The 21,574-nt window shown below is 36.2% G+C and overlaps 1 protein-coding gene across 1 annotated transcript; it reads right to left on the bottom strand.

The window, feature by feature from the left end:
* Positions 1 to 601: 601 nt before the first annotated feature.
* On the bottom strand, positions 602 to 3,381 carry LOC140743117 (uncharacterized). The gene is made up of 4 exons (XM_073074176.1): positions 3,221 to 3,381; positions 2,409 to 2,639; positions 1,550 to 1,841; positions 602 to 1,180 (listed from the first exon to the last, which is right to left on the bottom strand). The coding sequence occupies exons 1-4, from the start codon at positions 3,334 to 3,336 to the stop codon at positions 689 to 691; spliced, it is 1,131 nt and encodes a 376-aa protein (XP_072930277.1). The 5' UTR covers positions 3,337 to 3,381; the 3' UTR covers positions 602 to 688.
* Between the last annotated feature and the right edge of the window lie 18,193 nt (positions 3,382 to 21,574).

The following is a 21,574-nucleotide window of genomic DNA, read 5'->3' as shown; positions in this document are numbered from 1 at the left end:
AATACATTAGAGACGACAAGATGTCACAAAGCAGTGATACCAAGTGTATGTAGCATAGGTTATAAAGGACTTTAGCGGTAAAGGTAATTAGAAAATCCCGCAGAAAAGCTGACCCAGCTGTTTTCTCCGTGAGACTTATTTCTTTGTTCCTTAATAAGAAAACGAATCCTGTTCTTAATGTATTTCGCTGCTATTGTTCTCTGCTACAAATGTTGCTATTCAGACGCTGAGTCGCATTGTTGTACATTGCTTCACCATCTTAAAGTTATTATTTTCAATTGATGCGCATCAATACGAAATAATAACTAAATCAGTAATGTAATATCGATATATAATTTACCTTTCAAGATGGAAGTATAATTCATTTACAATTATTAGGGGTATCATTATTATATAGGGGTGTCATATGTGTAACGTGTAATCTGTGTATCTCGTTATTGAGTAACAATAAAATATGTTACATCGTTTCAGGTAATCATAAAACACCACAAATAGATTTTAAAGTATCCTAAATCTATATTGATAGTATTTTATACTTTACCAGGAAATTCAATGCATATATGTTGTATTCTATTTTAATGACATTTATAGTTAAAATAAAAAAAAAAACTTTTAACATTCTTTACTCAGCATAAAGGTAACATCATTTTTATATCCATTAAAAATAGGTAACTATTTTTTGAATAGTTCAATAAAATTTACGATTAACGCTATCCGAGCCGACATCTTCATATTGTGCTCTCGTCATCCAGAATGCATGAATAGTGGACAATGACGCCATAATAGACCCGCCCGCCCAAACTGCTATGCTTCTCGAAGATAACGCGTCCACTTCGGCTGTAATACCAGGTAAGTCAATAACCCGCTTGGTCAACTCAACGCCCAAACGCTCTGGTAGTCCTGGGAACATACTGGAACCTCCAGATATCACGACGTTATTGAAGAAAAGTGGTTTGTAATCAATATCGCATTTGCTGATGCTATTGCATATGTCGTCTACGATGCTTGGTTGATCTGAGTGGAGCGTCGGCCGGAATAGTATTTCAGGGCACATATACCGTTCTTGGCCAAGTAACACGTGCTGGCCGTCGGGTAGGTCGTAGCGCACGTGGCTGTCCCCCGTGGCGGCGTGCGAAGCAACTTCCGCGTCGAAATCTTTCGACACGTAGCATAATTTTGCCTGTAATTATTTTAGTCTGTTTATGCAAAATTGGCTGCGACAGAACATATGATGACAGACATATTATGTTCTTTATTTGCAAGCGCGTAGGTATATTCGCGTTCATAACATTATAATACATAATTTGTTACCATTTATGTATTTTGTATAACATTTTATAGATGTTTATTTTTATTATCACGATAATGAAATTAACAGACTACTACAGACTACTATAAATTAAAATTATATGTAGGACCCACAGTACTACGTTTGTAATATTCTTTTAGTTTATATTATATAATTTTAACACACACTATAATAGCAGCATACACATTCACTGACTCTATTACATAAATATGGTATAATAATGACTGAGATTCCACAAACCTTGATCTGATCTAATATTTCCTTATACGTAGGCGTTGTAAATGAATATCCTTTCTTCTGTAGTAACATATTGAGGCGATCCGACAAGGCTTGTCCATTAAACTTGGAGCAGACAGTGGCATGTTTCAGTGGAAATCCTTCGAACACTGGTGAGGAGTAGCAACAAGAAAAGCCGTTTTCCCAAACGACGCCAGATGTTCTGCCGCTGGCGTGCAGGCACAGTGCCGATGACGTCGCTAAATATAGATCACGTATCATGAAAGATTCAAATAAAATTTCTGCCATCCGCTCTCTGAAACAAGGGCGCACTGACAGACAGGTATTGATGTGGATTAAACGATCAGACACATTTCATTCAAAAAGTGTTTATTTATTCAAATAGGACGTTAAAGTTACTTTGTATTAAAGTTTATAGATTTTAAACCAATATTGTAGGGTAGCATGCAAATAATTCAAACTTGAATATCAGAATAGTAATGTAAGATGGCATGATTAATTAGGAAACGGTAGTAGTGAAAGGGGAATTATAATACATTAGTTATAATACATTAACTATTTTTTTTAATATAAAACCGTTATAAATACTTGAAATTGTAGAAATGTTTCTGCTACAAACTACAAAAAAGCAGTGACAGCCTAACGGCTAAGAAATTCGACATAATGTTATAATAACAATTTATAATGGGCGTTAATAAAGAAATCAGTCAACCTAAGAGTAATAATTAAATATCTAAAAAAGGGCACTCCGTATTTTAATTGTTATTATTTAACTCTTGCTCGTCTATATAACTTGCGAACGAGAAACAAACAAAAGCTACTGCGACCTTTTCGACTAAATATTAGACCAAGTTATACTTACTTGTGCCTTCTCGGCGTAAGAGGATGGACCGCGTGTAATATTTGAGCTTGTTCAGGAGCCACATGAAGCTCTTTGTAGAATATATGGTGCCAGAATTTCTCCATCTCTTCCCAGTTATCGATCATGCCATCCTTGACCGGCCAGGTCAGGTTGGACACACCTCGGTTTCGGATTGCTTCTTTAGCGAAGTACACATCAGGGAATCCATCGATAAGACCATGGCGACAGAAGCTGATGTAGTAAAAAATATGGTGAACTTAAATACTCTTTGCGATATATAATAACATCAAAATTGGAATACATCAGAGAAAATCATTAATTTCAAATTACGTTTACTTCTTTTAAATTTAGTCATCAAGTTAAAAAATGTGATGTTTTTTTGATTCAGAATGAATTATATAAAAAAGTATTTGAAGGTTTTTACAGCACACAAAAAGTTTTTTTTTAAATAATTTAAAATTTTATAAAAATTAGTTTGGTTTTTCTTCCAAGTTTGGTTTTCTGTGGGTGGTGACCACATCAATTTCGCTCTTGAGAAAATAAGATGTTCTAACTTAGTCCTCACAGCAGCAACTTATCCGTGACATCGCAGATGGAATGAACTCGTGTTATTATCTCCATATTAGTATAAAATTCCCGTGGCTTCAGTAACATTAGAACGTAAGACTTTCAAATGAGCTATGTTCCCATTTGGTTCCTGTATTGCATGAAAATGGCACATCGTACCAAACGCCCAAAATAACAATAGCGAGTAAGGTAACACGAAGTGAACCTAAGCTTAGTGGTTTAGTGGCGTTAACAGTTTAATTTACCGTCCTACGGTCGTCGGAACGATGCACCTCGGAAACGCTTCACCTGCAAATCCGGCTTTAGTGTCCAGGGAGCCCACATCCAGCACCACACCGATGGAACTTGAATCACTCGACATGATGCTCGACACTTTAAGCAAGACCTACTAGACGCGATAAGTTTATAATAACATTTAAAATATGTTTCCTTTTAATTTTATTCTACATACGAGGAAACTTAGGTGTGAAAATTCATATGAATACTACACGAATATTCAATTAATCAGAGGCACATACTGGTAAAATTACTTGATTGTATTTGAATTAACAGAAAGGAAGAAAAACGAAGAAAATAGTAGATATGGTGTGATACTACTACAGAAAATTTTTATATTTTATCTATATAAATGACAAAAAATAATTTAAAACAGTCCTGAAATAGGCAACTAAATTAAAAACAATTAGTCTCTTGATCTTGTGCGTCCTGTGTCTTACGTAAAAAATCGCGAAAACAGAAAAATTAAGCAATGAACGCCATTGGCAGTTACTTCAAATGCAATTAATCTGTCTAATATTTTGCTGGCAAAGCTCGACATTTGACTAGTAACATACTAGAATAAGAGAATAGCAGACGAGCTTGCAGTCCATCTAACGGTAAGTGGCTACTGCCGGCCATGTGTGTAATCAAACCCAGATAAGATTAGGTATTCCTACCCGAAGTCGGCCACAGATACACCGCTACCCCTGACGTCTAAGCTGGAACGCCTTGGAAAAATATTTCACCCTTACCTTACTCTTAAAACCATAACACACAAGTGCTTCACACTGCTGTTATTAGGCGAAAATAAGTGTGGTGGTAACGCCGCCGGAGTCGAACCATAAAGGGTCTTATCACTTCAAAATATTTAGAAGGGAAAAATTTAATAGATTTTAAAATGAATAATGACTGTGACTGTGACCTTGACGAAGTAATAAATGTATCTATATCCTGACATAATTAGACGAGTTGTTGGTCCACTATTTTACGCGTGAGTAAGAGCCGTACGCACCGTTCAACAGGCGACAGGAGTAATTACCTGCCGCACACCTGTGCCGTGATTAGCACACCCTTAGCGTTTGATTAAATAACTCCTGCGTGAGCCGCAAGCTATTTGGAACAGAGCTCGCTTGATTATAAATATCTTTTTTTATTATAGTATAGGAGTAGCAGACGAGCATGTAGTCCAACTAATGGTAAGTGGCTACTATCGCCCATATACACCTGTAATCAACCCCAGATAGGATTAGATATTTCTACCTGAGGTCGGCCACAGATGCGCCACTACCCCTGAGGACTAAGCTGGAACGCGTCGGAAAAATATGTCTCCGTTACCACACTCATCAAACCAGAACACAGTAGCGCTTAGCGCTGCTGTTATGAGACAAAATATTAACTAATATGTACCTAATTCTTACATTCACATTTATATTAACATTATTCGCGTATTTATAGTGCGGTATGTATAAGAGATTTTCAATTAAGACCTGGTAATTTTATAACATTAATCAGAGCTTAACGTAATAAAATTTATCAGGCAAAAGTTATTGGTTAACGTCACCAGCGTAACGAATCTCGGCTTTGCAAATACTGGACAGTGTTGTTTTATCAACAACAAAATTTTATTGTGTCTTTCAATCAATTTCAATCAATCAATTGAACAAAATCATTGTTCAAAGGAATCGTCATGACTATCGAACATTATGAAATAATGATGGACTTTGGTCTTATATCATGATGTTAAGTAAATAAGGGGGCCTATTCTCCTAAATCGCCTATAGTGTAAGTGATGTGCTTAGCGTTTTACCGAGTCGAAACGCAAAGCAATTACATGGTTCATCGCATACGTGCCTCTAATTAGCCTGCCTTTGCCTGGCTTGTCGGCCACGCTCCGGAGAGTAATCCGAACCGCACGCACAATTAGCGTTAGACAAAGATAACTCCGATTTGTGTACCTGACAAGCTTCTCCTTATAAGTCGACAATGTAAAAAGAAGTAAAAAGAAGAAGTATGGAGAAGAAGGGTTCTGGAGTGGAGGGCTAGGACTGGACACAGAAGTGTGGGGCGACAGCCCATAAGACTTCAATCTTACAAAAATAATCCAGAGGTAGTTTTTCCATAAATGGTGTTAAAAAAGTTCTATCATTCCCAACCACAAAGCCAATTGCCATTTTTTACAGTCCTTGCTTCCAAATTAACGGGTTTTAAAATAAAGTTCCATCCCCTATTAAACGTCCTTAAGGGTTAATTTTACAAAAAACGGTGAAATAGGTGTTCTATTATTTTAAATCAGAAAGCAGGATACTAAATTTCATAGACTTTGCTCTAAAATCTGCGAACTTCTATTCGAAGTTCCTACCCCTATTCTATCCTCTTAAGGGTAGATCTTCCATAACTGTTGTTAAAGAAGATCTATTATTTCGTACCAGAAAGCTAAATCCTATTTTTACAGTCCTTGTTTCCAAATAAACGGATTTTAAAATAGAATTCCATCCCCTATTAAACAACCATGAGGGTTGATTTTTCAAAAAACTGTTAAATAGGTGTCGTATTATTTTCAATCAGAAAGCCAAATAACAATTTTCATAGACTTTGCTTAAAAACTGCGGACTTCTAAATGAAGTTTCCACCCCTATTTTACCTTCTTAAGGGTAGATTTTCCATAAACGGTGTTAAAGAAGCTCTATTATTTCGAACCAGAAAGCTAAATGCTATTTTTACAATCCTTGTTTCCAAATTAACGGATTTTAAAATAAAGTTCTATCCCCTACTAATCGAACATAAGGGTTGATTTTCCAAAAAACGGGAAAATAGGTGTTCTATTATTTTCAATCAGAAAGTGAATATCAATTTTTATTCAATTTATTTTTATATTGTTTCAAAATCTGCGGACTTCCCTACAAACTTCCAACCCCTATTTAACGACCTTAAGGGATGATTTTCCAAAAACAATGAAATAGGTGTTTAATTACTTTCTATCGAAAACCCAAATACCGATTTTCGTACACTTTACATCAAAACTGGGGGACTTTCAAACTTACAACCCTTATTTAACCCATATAAGGGTTGATTTTCCAAAAACGGTAGAATTAAAGTTCCACTATATCTAATTAGTAAGGCAATGACTAAATTTCGTAGTGCTGGCTTTCAAATTGGCAAATTTTAAAATAAGCTGACAACCCCTATTTTACCAACTTAAGGGTTGATTTTCCAAAAATGGTGAAATAAGTGTTTAATTGTTTTTAATCAAAAGCCCAAATACCGATTTTCATAGACTTTACATCAAAACTGTGGAATTCCATACGAACTTACAACCCTTATTTAACCCACATAGAGGTTGATTTTCCAGAAACGGTAGAACTAAATTTCTATTACTTCTAACCAGTAAAGCAATGGCTAACTTTCATAGTGCTGGCTTCCAAAATGGCAAAATTTATAATAAGCTGTCAACCCCTATTTAACCACCATTAGGGTTGATTTTGGAAAAACCCTCAGATTAGATTTTTATTACTTTAAATTAGAAAGCTAAATACCAATTTTCATCCAGTTTGCTTTAAAACTGACGGACTTTCATACTATCTTTCAACCCCCATTTAACCCCCTTAACAGTGGAATATCAAAAAATCCGTTCTTAGTGCGCATCTACATTAAAAAATGAAGCTATATTTCAAATTTCATGATTGTAGCTTCAGTAGTTTAGTCAAAACCTTGATTAATACGTTTTGAACGTACACTTTACATCAAAACTGGGGGACTTTCAAACTTACAACCCTTATTTAACCCATATAAGGGTTGATTTTCCAAAAACGGTAGAATTAAAGTTCCACTATATGTAATTAGTAAGGCAATGATTAACTTTCGTAGTGCTGGCTTTCAAATTGGCAAATTTTAAAATAAGCTGACAACCCCTATTTTACCAACTTAAGGGTTGATTTTCCAAAAACAGCAAATTTTCAATATATAATACCAATTTTCATCCAGTTTGCTTTAAAACTGACGGACTTTCATACTATCTTTCAACCCCCATTTAACCCCCTTAACGGTGGAATATCAAAAAATCTGTTCTTAGTGCGCATCTACATTAAAAAATGAAGCTATATTTCAAATTTCATGATTGTAGCTTCAGTAGTTTAGTCAAAACCTTGATTAATACGTTTTGAACGTGAGTATCTTTTCGCTTTTGTATATATAGAAGATCTATATATCCTAAACCTAATTCATATTATTGTTTGTTCAGAATCTTAAAAGCAATTGGGTAAGCGCAGGCGAAATTGTCGCGAAATGCAAATTACACCGTTTTCTCTTTGTCGGCGAATATTGTGTTTGTCTGATTACATTTGAATGTTCTTTGTGTTAGTTATCAAATTTGGCTCTAACCTTGTGATAACCACAATTTGCTGTTTCCATTTTACAATATTAATTTAGTTTTTTAAATTAAAATTAAAATTCGTCGCTTCATCAACCCATTATTGTCCCACTGCTGGGTAGGGGTCTTCTCTCATAATGAGAAGGATTGGGCCATAGTCCACCGCGCTGGCCAATTGCGAATTGGAAGTTGGGTTAAATTTATTATACATCGTAAGATAGAGGCACAGCTATTTTCATCATCAACCCATTATTGTCCCACTGCTGGGCACTCCTCTCAGAGTGAGAAAGATCAGGCCATAGTCCACCGCGCTGGCCAAGTGCGTATTGGTAGACTTCACATACCTTCGAGATTTCTTTTTTTTTTATATATATCTCTCAGGTATGCAGGTTTCCTCACGATGTTTTCCTTCGCCGTTTAGCAAGTGATAATTAATTTCTAATACGCACATAACTTTAAAAAATCGGAGGCCGAGTTTCTTAAGCACTAGGCTATCACTGCCTTCACACAGCTATTATTAAGGGGCATTCATTAATTACGTGAGATTTTTTTTACCGATTTTCCGATCCCTTTGGTTTGTTTTGGTGAAATATCGATAGATTTGGCTCAACCCCCTCCCCAAAATCTCACGTAATACAGAATTTAATTATATCCCTCAAAAATTACCATGTTGCTGACGCGTGCCCATAAGATTTTCCCCTACCAAAAATTAACTAACGCGGCTATAGTTGTCTTCCCATCAAAATTACCTTACTGTTTTACACACTCCTTATTTTCGAGATATAATATGAAAATGTATAAGAAAGTCAACATACGAGTACCTAACATAATGTAGTTTATGTGGATGGAGTACAGCAAATTTTATTATTACCTATCGCTTTAGCAGCGGGAAAAGTAGCTTTGGTCGCATGAATTTTGAATTACCTTCACAACACGGACATTTGTGTAGCAGTGCCATAAATTTCGTCACATTCATAAATCGCAGTGTAACTGGGTAGAACACGTTTCCTGCCAGAAGTGTCGGAAATTCTCAGTGCGATTCCTAAATTTAAGCGTCGCACCTCAAAGTCGTACATTCATTTGGGTTTTGAGCGCACGATACGGTTATTAAATAGCAATGCTGTTCCAGTTCTACCTTAAATTTCGAATTTAACGTGGAAAATATTTGAAACTGATACAGTTGTTTGCCATTCACGTTACAAAGTAGTTATATTAGTAGCTAGTCCGTAATGTGTGCTACAAATGAAATTGAAATTTTTAAAACACCGTAACGATAGTAGTTATGTTATTCACTAGCAAAATGACAATAGTTTTCTATTTACCATTTCTATAGTGGCGTTTCTATGCCAACTCATGGTAATGCTACTGAGCTCATAAACGCGGGAAATAAGAATAGTGAATGCAAATCCGTCCTTCCGCCTGTTCTTCGCCGTCGCTTCAATTTATTTCTATTGTTGTTTCGCAACTGATTTGTACAAAACACTCGCGGCTCTCAAGCCGAAAACTTGAAATAAGCGTCCCTTTCTAACCTTTAGTCTGGTGATATTAAGAGCGATAGTCCGTTGCGTGTGATTTTCCTTAATGCTACACTTTGTCCTTATGGGTATGTGGTTGAATTTTGTTTTCGCGCGTTGGCTATTTTACACTGGAACGACACGACACAGCATGTACCGGACGCCTACGGCACGATACTGTAGCTATTTTTTCACTTTTGATCGATGCCATCACGAAGCGGTACATAGCAGAGTTTTAACTCCCCTCGCACATGGTGTACACGACTTATGTGTGTACAAAACACATGCATATAAAGATGCCAATGCTGCCTACGATATCTCAGCGCCGGTAAGAGGATATCGGATTTATGCCCGTCCAGCGACATCACTGGTGTCGTTGCCGTCTTCGTGCCGATGTCGTGTCGTTCAAAAGAAGTTGGGCCTTTCCTCGTCGTGCCGTCCGTCCGAGGTAATGAAAAGGAAACATTTTGCCGCTATTAAAATCCGTGGCGTTGTATGTTTGTGGCAATAAAACCTGAGATTTACGACATTGTCAAGAGGAAATTTTACACAATTATTACGCCCAATTTTATTACGCTTTTAATGTAACTTTTGTGAAATTTAAATCCGTCTGAGACAAATTTGGATACTTATGATGATTATAAATAATAAAAATGATCACGTTTTGTAAAACCATGAAATTTTTACATTCGTACCACATAAATTTGAAAACATTTTACTGCCAAGTGGAGGAAAAAACTAATGTACGCTAAAAAACTCAAAATAATAGCAAAAGACAGATGGTGACTGCGGAGTCGGGAGTGTACGAGAGCATAAAATCAATTGTCGGGACATACACTGCACGAACGTTGGCAGATTTTTATTTTCGAAAACCGCTGTTTTAAACTACTGCTGAAATTTTAACCGGCAAATGCTCACGGCAGTATCGCTGTAAAGCAGTTTGACGATTGCCAGAATATTTATAGCTACATGAGGTAATGCATTTTAAATGTTATTTTCGGACTAATATAGACCTTCTATGCGGAAGTCTTCATTTATAGAAGTTATTTGAAATTAATTATCATAGATAGTGTTTATTGACTACATACTTACTTTAAGCGCTTTGGTATATTTTTTTCTAGAATACACTTCAAACTAAATCGATCAACTAAAGTGGCAATGACTCTTTACCATCTTACATTTTACATTTTTTTTTTTTTTTTATAATATGAGAGTAGCAGACGAGCATGCAGTCCACCTGATGGTAAGTGGCTACTGCCGCCCATGGACATCTGTAATCAACCCCAGATAGGATTAGATATTCCTACCTGAGGTCGGCCACAGATGCGCCGCTACCCCTGAGGACTAAGCTGGAACGCCTCGGAACAGTCTATCTCCCTTACCACACCCTTCAAACCGGAACACAGCAGCGCCTAACACTGCATTTATTAGGTAGAAATAGGTGTGGCGGTGGTGCCGCCGGAGTCGAACCACAAAGGGTTCTACCACCTTCAAAAAACACATACATCATTTAATTGTTGTTTTAGGTCACAGATCCGCCACAGAATTAGCTGTCGATATTTTAATGTATTTTGGAACCGACTTTGTGCTCAAATAACCAGAGGGCGCATTGTAGATCTTTCTATCTGTGTAAACACAGCTGCGCCACTACCCCTGCGACTGTGTAATGTTAGCGTTTCTGCTATCTGGTTATTTGCCGCTCCCCACTAAGCCAAATCGCGGCAACTTCGTAAAATACGTATTTACGAAAACAAAGTATATTTTGTGCTTCTGTCATTGACTGTAGTGAGTACGTCTAACGTTTATACTGAAAATGTTTTGAGTTAAACAGAAAATTGGATGTAATAAATATCTGTATCAATAAAATGAAGCAATCTTCATTTTATTGTTATTACAGCCTTTTGAAGATCCAAAATAAAATAAAAAGAATATCCTAGGGAACGATTAATGTTTATTTAAATATTTTAAAATCAAACAGAAATACATTTAATTTCGACTACTACGACGACTACTTCGACAACTACTAAATCGACATTAGCCTTAATTCATAATTCCCCGCGAAAAAAAATCATCAGCGCACACATAACTCTTGGAAGAGTAAGAATGTTTTCTTTGATAACACCCTTTTCCCCGAAATTGCTGTCTCAATGGCTCGCGTTTTGATACATCTCCTGTTATAACTCCATTAACACTGCACGTATCCCTTTAATGGCCGCCGGTGCGTTGATATTGTTGGGTCGTAAAACAACCGAGTGCCTCCAAGATTACCTGGGATGTGCTCCCACCGCTATTATGTATCTTATTATACGTATACGCTCGTAACAATATAAGTATGAACGTATGAGTTATTAGTAATATTTTTTAGGGTTCCGTGTATAAAGGTTATTACTAACTCTCCGTTGTCTGTCAGTCTATTCTAGGGCTCTATACCTTAAACTGTAATAGGCAGATAGTTTAAAGTTTCACAATACATTTACGCTGTGGCTACTATTACTGCCATCTTACCAACCATCATCATAATCGTCTGACCAATCTTGCATAATATAAATTACCTGAAGTCGAAAGCAGATATAGGTAAGTTTATGTTATCATTGTAATTTATTTTTAATAGATTACCCACAAGTATTAATTAATTTTATACTCATGGTTCCAAACTAGGATGACCTAAGTAGTAAATGCAATAGACATATACTGGTGCTGAAACGCCCAGATTTAGAAATATATTCAACTGAGTCATTATTTATTCACCTGGATACGATGGAAACGGATTATGTGGTACAAATCCATCTGCCATACAGGGATTAATTTCTCAGTCAGGACAACAAAAATATTTTTTTATAATAATATGTACTCGGTATAATTTAATCTTTTACAGCTATAAGCCATTTTTAGTTAGGATTTCTCTTTTTTTTTAATAATAAAATAGGAATAGAAGACGAGCATGCAGTCCACCTGATGGTAAGTGGCCACGGCCGCCCATGGACATCTGTAATCAAACCCAGATAGGATTAATTATTGCTACCTGAGGTCGGCCACAGATGCGCAGCTACTCCTGAGGAAAGAGCTGGAACGCCTCAGAAAAGTATGTCTTCCTTAGCACACACTTCTAACCAGAACACAGCAGCGTTCAACACTGCTTTTCAAAGTGTTATCTATTTATTTTTAGGGTTAAGTTGCCAAAGGTTAAAAACGGGACCCTATTCCTGAGCCTTCGCTACCCGTCCGTCTGTTACAGTGCTCTATCTCTGAAACGTAATAGATAGACGATTGATTTTTTTACAGAGTATCTATAAAAGTGATCGCTATAGCAATAAAAAAAACTAAAAATAATAAAATACATAGGAGTCATTATCAAAGACCGCTATCGACTCGCACTTGATTAATCACTTATGTTTCCAAATGATCAAACGTAGGTACTTGCAAAGCTCGTGAGTAAATGTAAATTTATACATAAGTTACTACGTAGAATCCTATCAAAGACGTTACTAGCATAGAAATAGACGCCAGGAAACCAAGCTATAACAGCATTCGGCTCTCGGAAATATATCAGTCTCTGTAAAATGGAAAAGGAAATGTGCAAGCCATTTATTCTAACAGCTCGACTATTGTGACGGCGACAATCTTTGGCTCGATCTAGAACTATTCATGCATTTGTTGTTAAATGTTAATAGTTATTTTATAACTTTATATTGTATATATTAGAAGCTGTATTAAATTTTATATCTGGGATGACATTGTATTTTGTATTACTAGTAAATATATGTATGTAGTTTGTGTCTGTCGCCCTACCAAATCGACGGTATAACCTTATCATGGTATAATAATATACGGTGTGTTAAACCATAGTCGAATCCTTGTAATTATTTAATACTACATACCTATTTCTACCTAATAACAGCAGTGATAGACGCTGCTGTGTTCCGGTTTAAAGGGTGTGGTAAGGGAGACAGACTTTTCCGGGGCGTTCCAGCTTAGTCCTCAGGGGTAGCGGCGCATCTGTGGCCGACCTCAGGTAGGAATATCTTATCCTATCTGGGGTTGATTACAGATGTCCATGGGCGGCAGTAGCCACTTACCATCAGGTGGACTGCATGCTCGTCTGCTACTCCTATATTATAAAAAAAATTATACTAAAATTTTCTAGTGATAATTGTTTATATTTAAAAAAAACATTGTCTTTATTACGTAAAGGCCGCCACTGTGATTTATCCTTCTCAATATGAATGTTTGTCTGTATGTCCTTTATAGAATCGTAAATTATTATGCATTTGATCATGTGATGATCTTTAGTAAAGTTGCTATACATAAGCCCACGAAGGTTTCTGAGTTGGTATGACCAATTGTCGACAGATGGCGCCCCTGTCATTCTAATGAAGCTACAAATTTTCAGTTATGTGTATGTCATGTTATTTTTTTTAAAACTCGGGGGTAGCCACTGGCACTACCAGTAAGATATATTGTTGTTATAGCAGCCTTTTTAGAAAAAGGGTGGGAAGTAATGTATAGTAAAGTTCATTTGTTTGTTTCATGTGCAGCAAACAAAACAAAAAGTTCTATTTTTTAGTTTTACCCGATTGTGGACTTTTTATGTCTCATTCTGTCATACGTTATAGTCGTTGGATTCGTTTCAATTGTGTTAGCGACACAGGCAATATTATTAAGCACTCGGGTATCTTATTTTAATAATAATTATAGTCCATAAACTAAAAACACGCTTAAATTGCACAAAATCGTTAATCATAACGATCCTTATGAGGAGAATGGGACAAAACTATTAAAACCGTATATTGTTATCGGTTCTTGATAAGTGCTCAAAATTTTAAATTAATCGAACCGTCCATAGTGGGTAAAAAATCGAGTTCAAAAATTTCGTTATATACAGTCTAGATACACACAGGTCGAGCTAATAAAAGCGTGGTAAAAAATATCTTGTTGTTATTATAACAATATCGTATATTATAACAACAAAATATTCAAAATCATAAAATAATCTTACTTTGTACTATAATGAAATTTCGCATAGTTTTAACCACAGAACAAGGTCCCAGCAATATCGTCGTAAACTTGGCGCAAGTTTCACAAAACTTACCGACAAAACACTAACTTGAGCTTGCCTTGTAGTTAATACAGTGTCATCAACTTCCTCACTTGTATTACGGATCGCCGGCGGCTCTTGCAATTCCAAGAACATTTCGTTCATACATATATACTCGTACAGGCACACATACATGTATACATACAAGACATTATGTTAATAAGTAAATACTAATTATTTTTTCTTATATATTAAAAGTGCAAGGATATTAATTTGAGAAATCATCGCAGAGTTAAACCGACTGAAGCTCAAATCATTTTTGGACAAAAGATTTTTTTTATGAAGGTGCCAGTACGAATTTTAAGTTTTTAAATTAAATAAAATATGTAAGGATATAATAATTGCATCATTTTTATTAGCAGAATCTAAGCACACTTATTCAAGGGCAATAGTTAGTAAATATAGTTCTGTAAGTATTCAATTTTCACACGATTATCTATAATTTTAAGTCTACAACCTCTCTCATCTTGATTCAAGAAAGAAATACATATAAATATACTTGCCAGCCTCGTCCTTCGGGTATTATTACATTTGGTGTTGATTACCCAATTGCATGCCCGTCCCTTTTTATTAATTTTATAAAAAAATATTTCATTTCTGTAAAAATACTATTAGTGTAAATTACACTGTTCAGTACTGTAAATAATACATTTATAGACCTTTGTATTGTTCTGTGAATACATTAGTTATATTTTCTACAAATCAGATTTTTCGTGAATTGCGTATAAATCCAAAAATACGCAATAATTTTATACACTATTTTTTTAAAATATAAGAGTAGCAGTCGAGCATGCAGTCCACCTGATGTTAAGTGGCTATTACCACCTATAGACATCTGTAATCAACCCCAGATAGGATTACAGCCACAGATGCGCCGCTAACCTTGACGACTGAGTTGGAATGCATCGGGAAAGTATATCTCCTTTATCAAACCCGCAAAAAAGCAGCGCTTAACACTACTGTTATTTGAAAGAAATAGTTATGGTAGTGGTACCACCGGAGTCACATTTAACAGAATTATTAGGTACATCCACATAGTGCTGCAGCCATATCCAGACCACATCGTGAAATGGAATGTAACCAAAGTTAATTAGTCATAAATGTATTATGGTTATAAAGTAATTATTAGTTTAGGTTGAATAGTAAGTACCTCCACTCCGAACTCCGAAGTTTATAATTAAAGTGCTGACATCTGCGCAACTTTGGGCTAATTACTTTTCTAAGATGAACTTAGTTAGAGCTTCGTCATTGGGGTAACTGATCGTTCTTTGGAAGAAAAAAGTGCCAGACTGTAACGCCATTTATAATTTTACATTATTTCTGAATATATTATACTAGCAGAACCCGCGGCTTCGCCCGCGTAAAAAATATGATATGACATACAAATAACTGTAATCGTAAATTTGTACCTTTAACAATTTTAACGATAAAGTAGTATTAATATTTCATTAATAAAAGCTTTCTTTTTTCGTCACTGTGTACCTAAATTGGTCAAGCTTTCTTCAGAAACATACACTAAAACTCTAATTAACGGACCTTAATGAAACTTTCTTTAAAATATAAGTTTCATGTAGGATGCAATAATTATTATTTACACTATTCCATAGGAACCGTCCATGTTATATGGGGCCTTACATAAAGTGGTTCTTTCCAGGGTCAATTGGCCGTTGGCTGGGCGGTTAGAGCTCCCATTCTTGCCGCCCGCAACTCCAGAAGTCCCCCTTTAGTCTCGTACGACAGGCAGGGGATACTGTAGCCCTGTTCTAACCCAAAATTTTAATCCAAGGTCTATGTGTCTACCACATCACCATCACTAAGCCAATCAGTAGGCCAATGTGAATAAAACTACGCATTATCATATATGAAATTTGCATCCGTCCACGTTGTCGTGTATTTGTCTGAATAGACGTTATCTGAAATTTCACGTTTCTAACTTCGAACCTAAAAGATTCCCGTACACATACATATAACACTCCTTTTACCTCCTTAGTAGAATTTCAAAAACATTCCTATGTACATATGCATCAATAAATACTTTATCAGCAAATTTCTGAAAGCTAATATTCAACACCACCACCAGATTTTTTTTTTTTTTAATTTCATAATATTTAATATTGCAGCAGCCATTAAAGTACACACATTGTGAAAATTTGAACTGTCTACCTCTAACGGTTCAAAAGTTAGTTGGAAAAATATCGAATAGCAGTTTGTTGTATTGGGACCCCTTGTTGTTTTCAACTTTTTTTATTTTTAGTATTTGTTTTTATAGCGGCCACCGTTATGCATCCTCTGTAAGAATTTCAAATGTCTATCTATTACGGTTCCAGAGAAAGAGCCCTGTGATACACGGACAGACGGACAGGCAGCGAAGTCTTAGTAATAGGGTTCCGTTTTTATCCTTTAGGTATGGAACCGTAAAAACCGCTGTTCTGCACTTCAGCACGCGCAATACATTCCCATGTTAAAAATATATGTTACGACGGCCCATGGAATTTCGCCCTACACTAAACCTCTCTGCACTTTGTTCTTTTTCCAGACACGCCAAAGGAAGTAACGTCAATAACGGTTTTTAAAGAAACTTTCTTTACTTATAGTACCCTAACGGGGTTGATTGTTGAGTTGCTAAAAATGCTGAAACAGACGTGTAAACAGAAAGGCATAATGCAAACACCCTTTTATAGCCGTCTTAAGGGTTGATCTAAAAAAAGCAGTGACCCAGATGTTTCATTGAGTCTAATGATAATTTTTCATAGTGTTTGCTTCCAAATTAACGGATATAAAATAAAGTTCCAACCCCTATTTAACGACCTTAAGGGTTGATTTAAAAAAAATGGAAAAAAAGGTGATATATTATTTACAACCAGAAAGCAAAATACCAATTTTCATAGACTTTGCTTCATAATCGGCTTACTTCTAAACAAACTTTCAACCCCTATATTGCTCACTTAGGGGTAAATTTTCCATAAATAGTGTTAAAAAAGTTCTATCATTCCCAACCAGAAAGCCAATTGCCACTTTTTACAGTCCTTGCTTCCAAATTAACGGTTTTTGAAATAAAGTTCCATCCCCTACTAAACGTCCTTAAGGGTTAATTTTTCAAAAACGGTTAAGTAGGTGTTCTATTATTTTCAAACGGAAAGCAGAATACTAAATTACATAGACTTTGCTCTAACAGCTGCGAACTTCTAAACGAAGTTTCTACCCCTATTTTATCCTCTTAAGGGTAGATTTTCCATAAACGTTGTTAAAGAAGATCTATTATTTCGTACCAGAACGCTAAATCTTATTTTTACAGTCCTTGTTTCCAAATAAACGGATTTTAAAATAAAGTTCTATTCCCTATTAATCGAACTTAAGGGTTGATTTCCAAAAACGGTAAAATAGGTGTTCTATTATTTTCAATCAGAAAGCTGAATACCAATTTTCGTAGACATTGTTTCAAAATCTGCGGACTTCCCAACAAACTTTCAACCCCTATTTTACCCTCTTAAGGGTAGATTTTCCATAAACGGTGGTAAAAAAGTTCTATTATTTCCAACAGAAAAGCCAAATGCTAAGTTTTATAGTCCTTGCTTTCGACTTAACGGAGTTTGAAATAAAATTCCAACCCCCATTTAACGACCTTAAGGGATGATTTTCAAAAAAACAATGAAATAGGTGTTTAATTATTTTCTATCGAAAACCCAAATACCGACTTTTATACAGTTTACATCAAAACTGGGGGACTTTCATACAAACTTACAATCCTTATTTAACCCGCATAAGGGTTGATTTTCCAAAAATAATGGAATAGGTGTTTAATTATTTTCCATCGAAAACCCAAATACCGATTTTTATAAAGTTTACATCAAAACTGGGGAATTTTCATACAAACTTACAACCCTTATTTAACCCACATAAGGGTTGATTTTCCATAAACAGTAGAATTAAAGTTCCACTATATCTAACCAGTAGAGCAATGGCCATCTTTCATAGTGCTGGGTTACAAATTGGCAAATTTTAAAATAAGCTATCAACCCTTATTTTACCAACTTAAGGGTTGATTTTCCAAAAATGGTGAAATAGGTATTTAATTATTTTTAATCGAAAACCCAAATACCGATTTTCATAGAGTTTACATCAAAACTGGGGGAATTCCATACAAACTTACAACCCTTATTTAACCCACATAAGGGTTGATTTTCCAAAAACGGTAGAACTAAAGTTATTTTATATTTAACCAGTAAAGCAATGGCTAACTTTCATAGTGCTGGCTTTCAAAATAGCAAAATTTAAAATAAGCTGTCAACCCCTATTTAACCACCTTTAGGGTTGATTTTGGAAAAAACCCTTAGATTAGATTCTTATTAATTTAAATCAGAAAGCTAAATACCAATATTCATCCAGTTTGCTTTAAAACTGACGGACTTTTATACTAACTTTCAACCCCCATTCAACCCCCTTAACGGTGGAATATCAAAAAATCCGTTCTTAGTGCGCATCTACATTATAAAATGAAGCTATATTTCAAATTTCATGATTGTAGCTTCAGTAGTTTAGTCAAAACCTTGATTAATACGTTTTGAACGTGAGTATCTTTTCGCTTTTATAAATATAGATTTTATAAATATATTACAATGTATTTATATTTTTAATATTATAACAGCAGTGGTTGAAACTCGGCCACTCGATCAAGGGGTCCCAAGTTCGAACACAGGCAAGCACCTCGGATTATTCGAAGATATGTGCGTTGTTATAATGGTAATATCACTTGCTTTAATTGTGATAGAAAACATTGTGACCTGGAAACCTGATTGATCTTAATAAAAAATTAAGGTTGTCAAGGGTTGAAGTCTACCAATATGGTCTTGGCCAGCATGGTGGACTTTGGCATAAACCTTCTCATTCAACCAAGTAATGGGTTGTTGACGATACTATACAAGTAACCATAGAAATTCGCCACTAACACCCAAGAACATCTGTAATCAATTACAGCTAGGATTGGAATCCTTTGCGTAAGTATGTTTTGCTGCATGTGAGAATTGAGTTCCACCTCCTCATATGTCCCTCCCTTCAAACCAGATCACTGTAGCGCTTAACACTGTCCCTATGAAGTAGAAACAGGTGTGCCGGTGTGTGCTAGAAGCCTCGATGGACAGGCGGCATGGATCGCTGACCTTCCGGATGGCACAGGTGCTCTCGGGACATGGGTGTTTCAGAAAGTACCTGTGCCGCATAGCCGGAAGGGAGCCAACCACCCAGTGCCACCATTGTAGCTGCGACGAGGACACGGCGCAGCATACACTGGAGGAGTGTCCTGCATGGGACAGCCAGCGCCGTGTACTCGTCGCTGCAGTGGGGCCAGACCTGTCGCTCCCTGCCGTGGTAAAAGCTATGGTCGGGAGCGACAGGTCTTGGAAAGGAGTAAAATCCTTCTGCGAGGAAGTCATCTCGCAGAAGGAGGCTGCGGAGAGGGAGAGAGAGAAATCCTCAGACCCCCCTATCCGCAGCCGGAAAACCGGGCGTAGGAGGAGGGCTCCCCACGCCCATCTCCTACCCCCATAACGGAGGCATTGGCGTAGGACACGGGGGTGTCCTACGTCAAATACATCATTAGCCTCGAGGTGGCGCGCGCGGTGTTCCCGCGCGCTCCTCAAAGACGAGGAGATGGAGTAGCTCCAGCTCCATCCCACACAGAGACGGGCCCTGTGGTGGGCAGACGCCGTCAGGACCGCGGACGAATGCATAGCGTACCCGCAGTCCCGACAAAGGGCGTACAGAGGAACACCGTGGGGTTTTAGCTGGTAGGAGTCCGGCATATCCTCTGTCTTGTGCGGTGTGCGGTGTCTACGAAGTCGAACCGTCAAGAGTTCTACCACCTTCGACATAATATTAGTACGGGCACTAAATTCAAGGCAGGTGTTGGTAAAATAAAACGTCATAAAAAAAACAGGAAAACGAGCAACGAAGTCTGAAGCAGGATGTTTTCTCTTTTTTAGAATAAAACTGTTGCAACTTAATTAGTCGGCACTTTAACATCGCTGGATGCTTTTCAGACGAACTTTTCCCTACTATGCTTTTCATATTTCTACTTAATAAACGGTTTCAAATTTATTTGGTATTATAAAGTGGTAACTTATAATATGTTATATAATTAAATAATTGAAAGAAAGATCCACTATGTAGTTATGTTGGTTCTAATATATACGAGTACCACCACCTTCCTTGTCGAACCATAATACCTTTCATCATCAACCCATTATTGTCCCACTGCTGGCACGGGTTTCCTCTCAGAATGAGAAGGATTAGGCCATAGTCCACCGCGCTGGCCAAGTGTGTATTGGTAGATTTTACATACCTTTGAGATTTTTTTTATAAATCTCTCAGATGTGCAGGTTTCCTCACGATGTTTTCCTTCACCGTTTAAGCAAGTGATAATTAATTTCTAATACGCACATAACTTCCCTTAAGAATGTGTGTTTAAAATTTTATGGTTAAATGTTATGTCTTATCTAAATAGCGTGAAAGGCGTTTATAAACCTAAGTAACGACTTATTAATAGTCTATGTGAGTTGTTGTATGTAACTGAATCGGAAAAGGAATATTACATTCTAACCCGTTCATTACTGATCCACTCGTTAATCCGCAAAGCTAAGGGGCAAATTTAATTGCCAAATAGTTAGAACTCCACAAGTTTGAGATTAAACAGAACTTGGAATTAAAACACTCAATACTAGAGTCAAGTTAGAATATTGACTTTAGCAAAGTCACACCAATGACGTAACGGAAGTTTGTTGAATAGCAAAGAGTGTGAGATCAAAAATTAACTGACACTGATTTTCAAGTTAATTTAACTTTTTGATAGACGGTCAATGACTAAAACGTTTAGATTTATTATTATTTCTTTATCAAACATTTTTTTGTTTTGTAGCTATTTACGAGCTCAGTGCTTAAATAAAAAACATAATTAAATTATCAGTAATGATTAAGTAGAGTATGAGTGAACACTTGTTAAATTGTGTGGGTCACAATTTTAACAGAAATTAAATGTTGTATTAATATGAATTTCAATGTGAATAGTTTATTTTAATTTTCTGTCGATGCCTATTCAAAATGTATTCAATGCGTATGAATGCATGAAAAGACTAATCAAGCCAATGTTGCTGGGCATCTGTTTGTTTTTAATTATACCCAGTCTACGAATTATTTCAAATTATTTCATGTCATTAGGATATTCCTATGTTTTTTTTTAATATGTTTATTTATTTGGGTGCTTGTAATGAAACATAAATAACCTTTTTTGTTGAATTGCTTTATAAAAAAACAATTAATTTAGTAATTCATTTAAATCAGTCAAATACGACCCGCGTGGCGGAGCGGTCACCAT

The sequence above is a fragment of the Epargyreus clarus genome, unplaced genomic scaffold, assembly GCF_041222505.1.
Source record: "Epargyreus clarus isolate Ecla_fem2 unplaced genomic scaffold, WU_Ecla_fem_2.2 ptg000007l, whole genome shotgun sequence".
In the NCBI taxonomy this organism is placed as follows: domain Eukaryota; kingdom Metazoa; phylum Arthropoda; class Insecta; order Lepidoptera; family Hesperiidae; genus Epargyreus; species Epargyreus clarus.
Note: the sequence above shows the minus strand (reverse complement) of the source record. Positions and strands in the feature narration are given on the sequence as shown.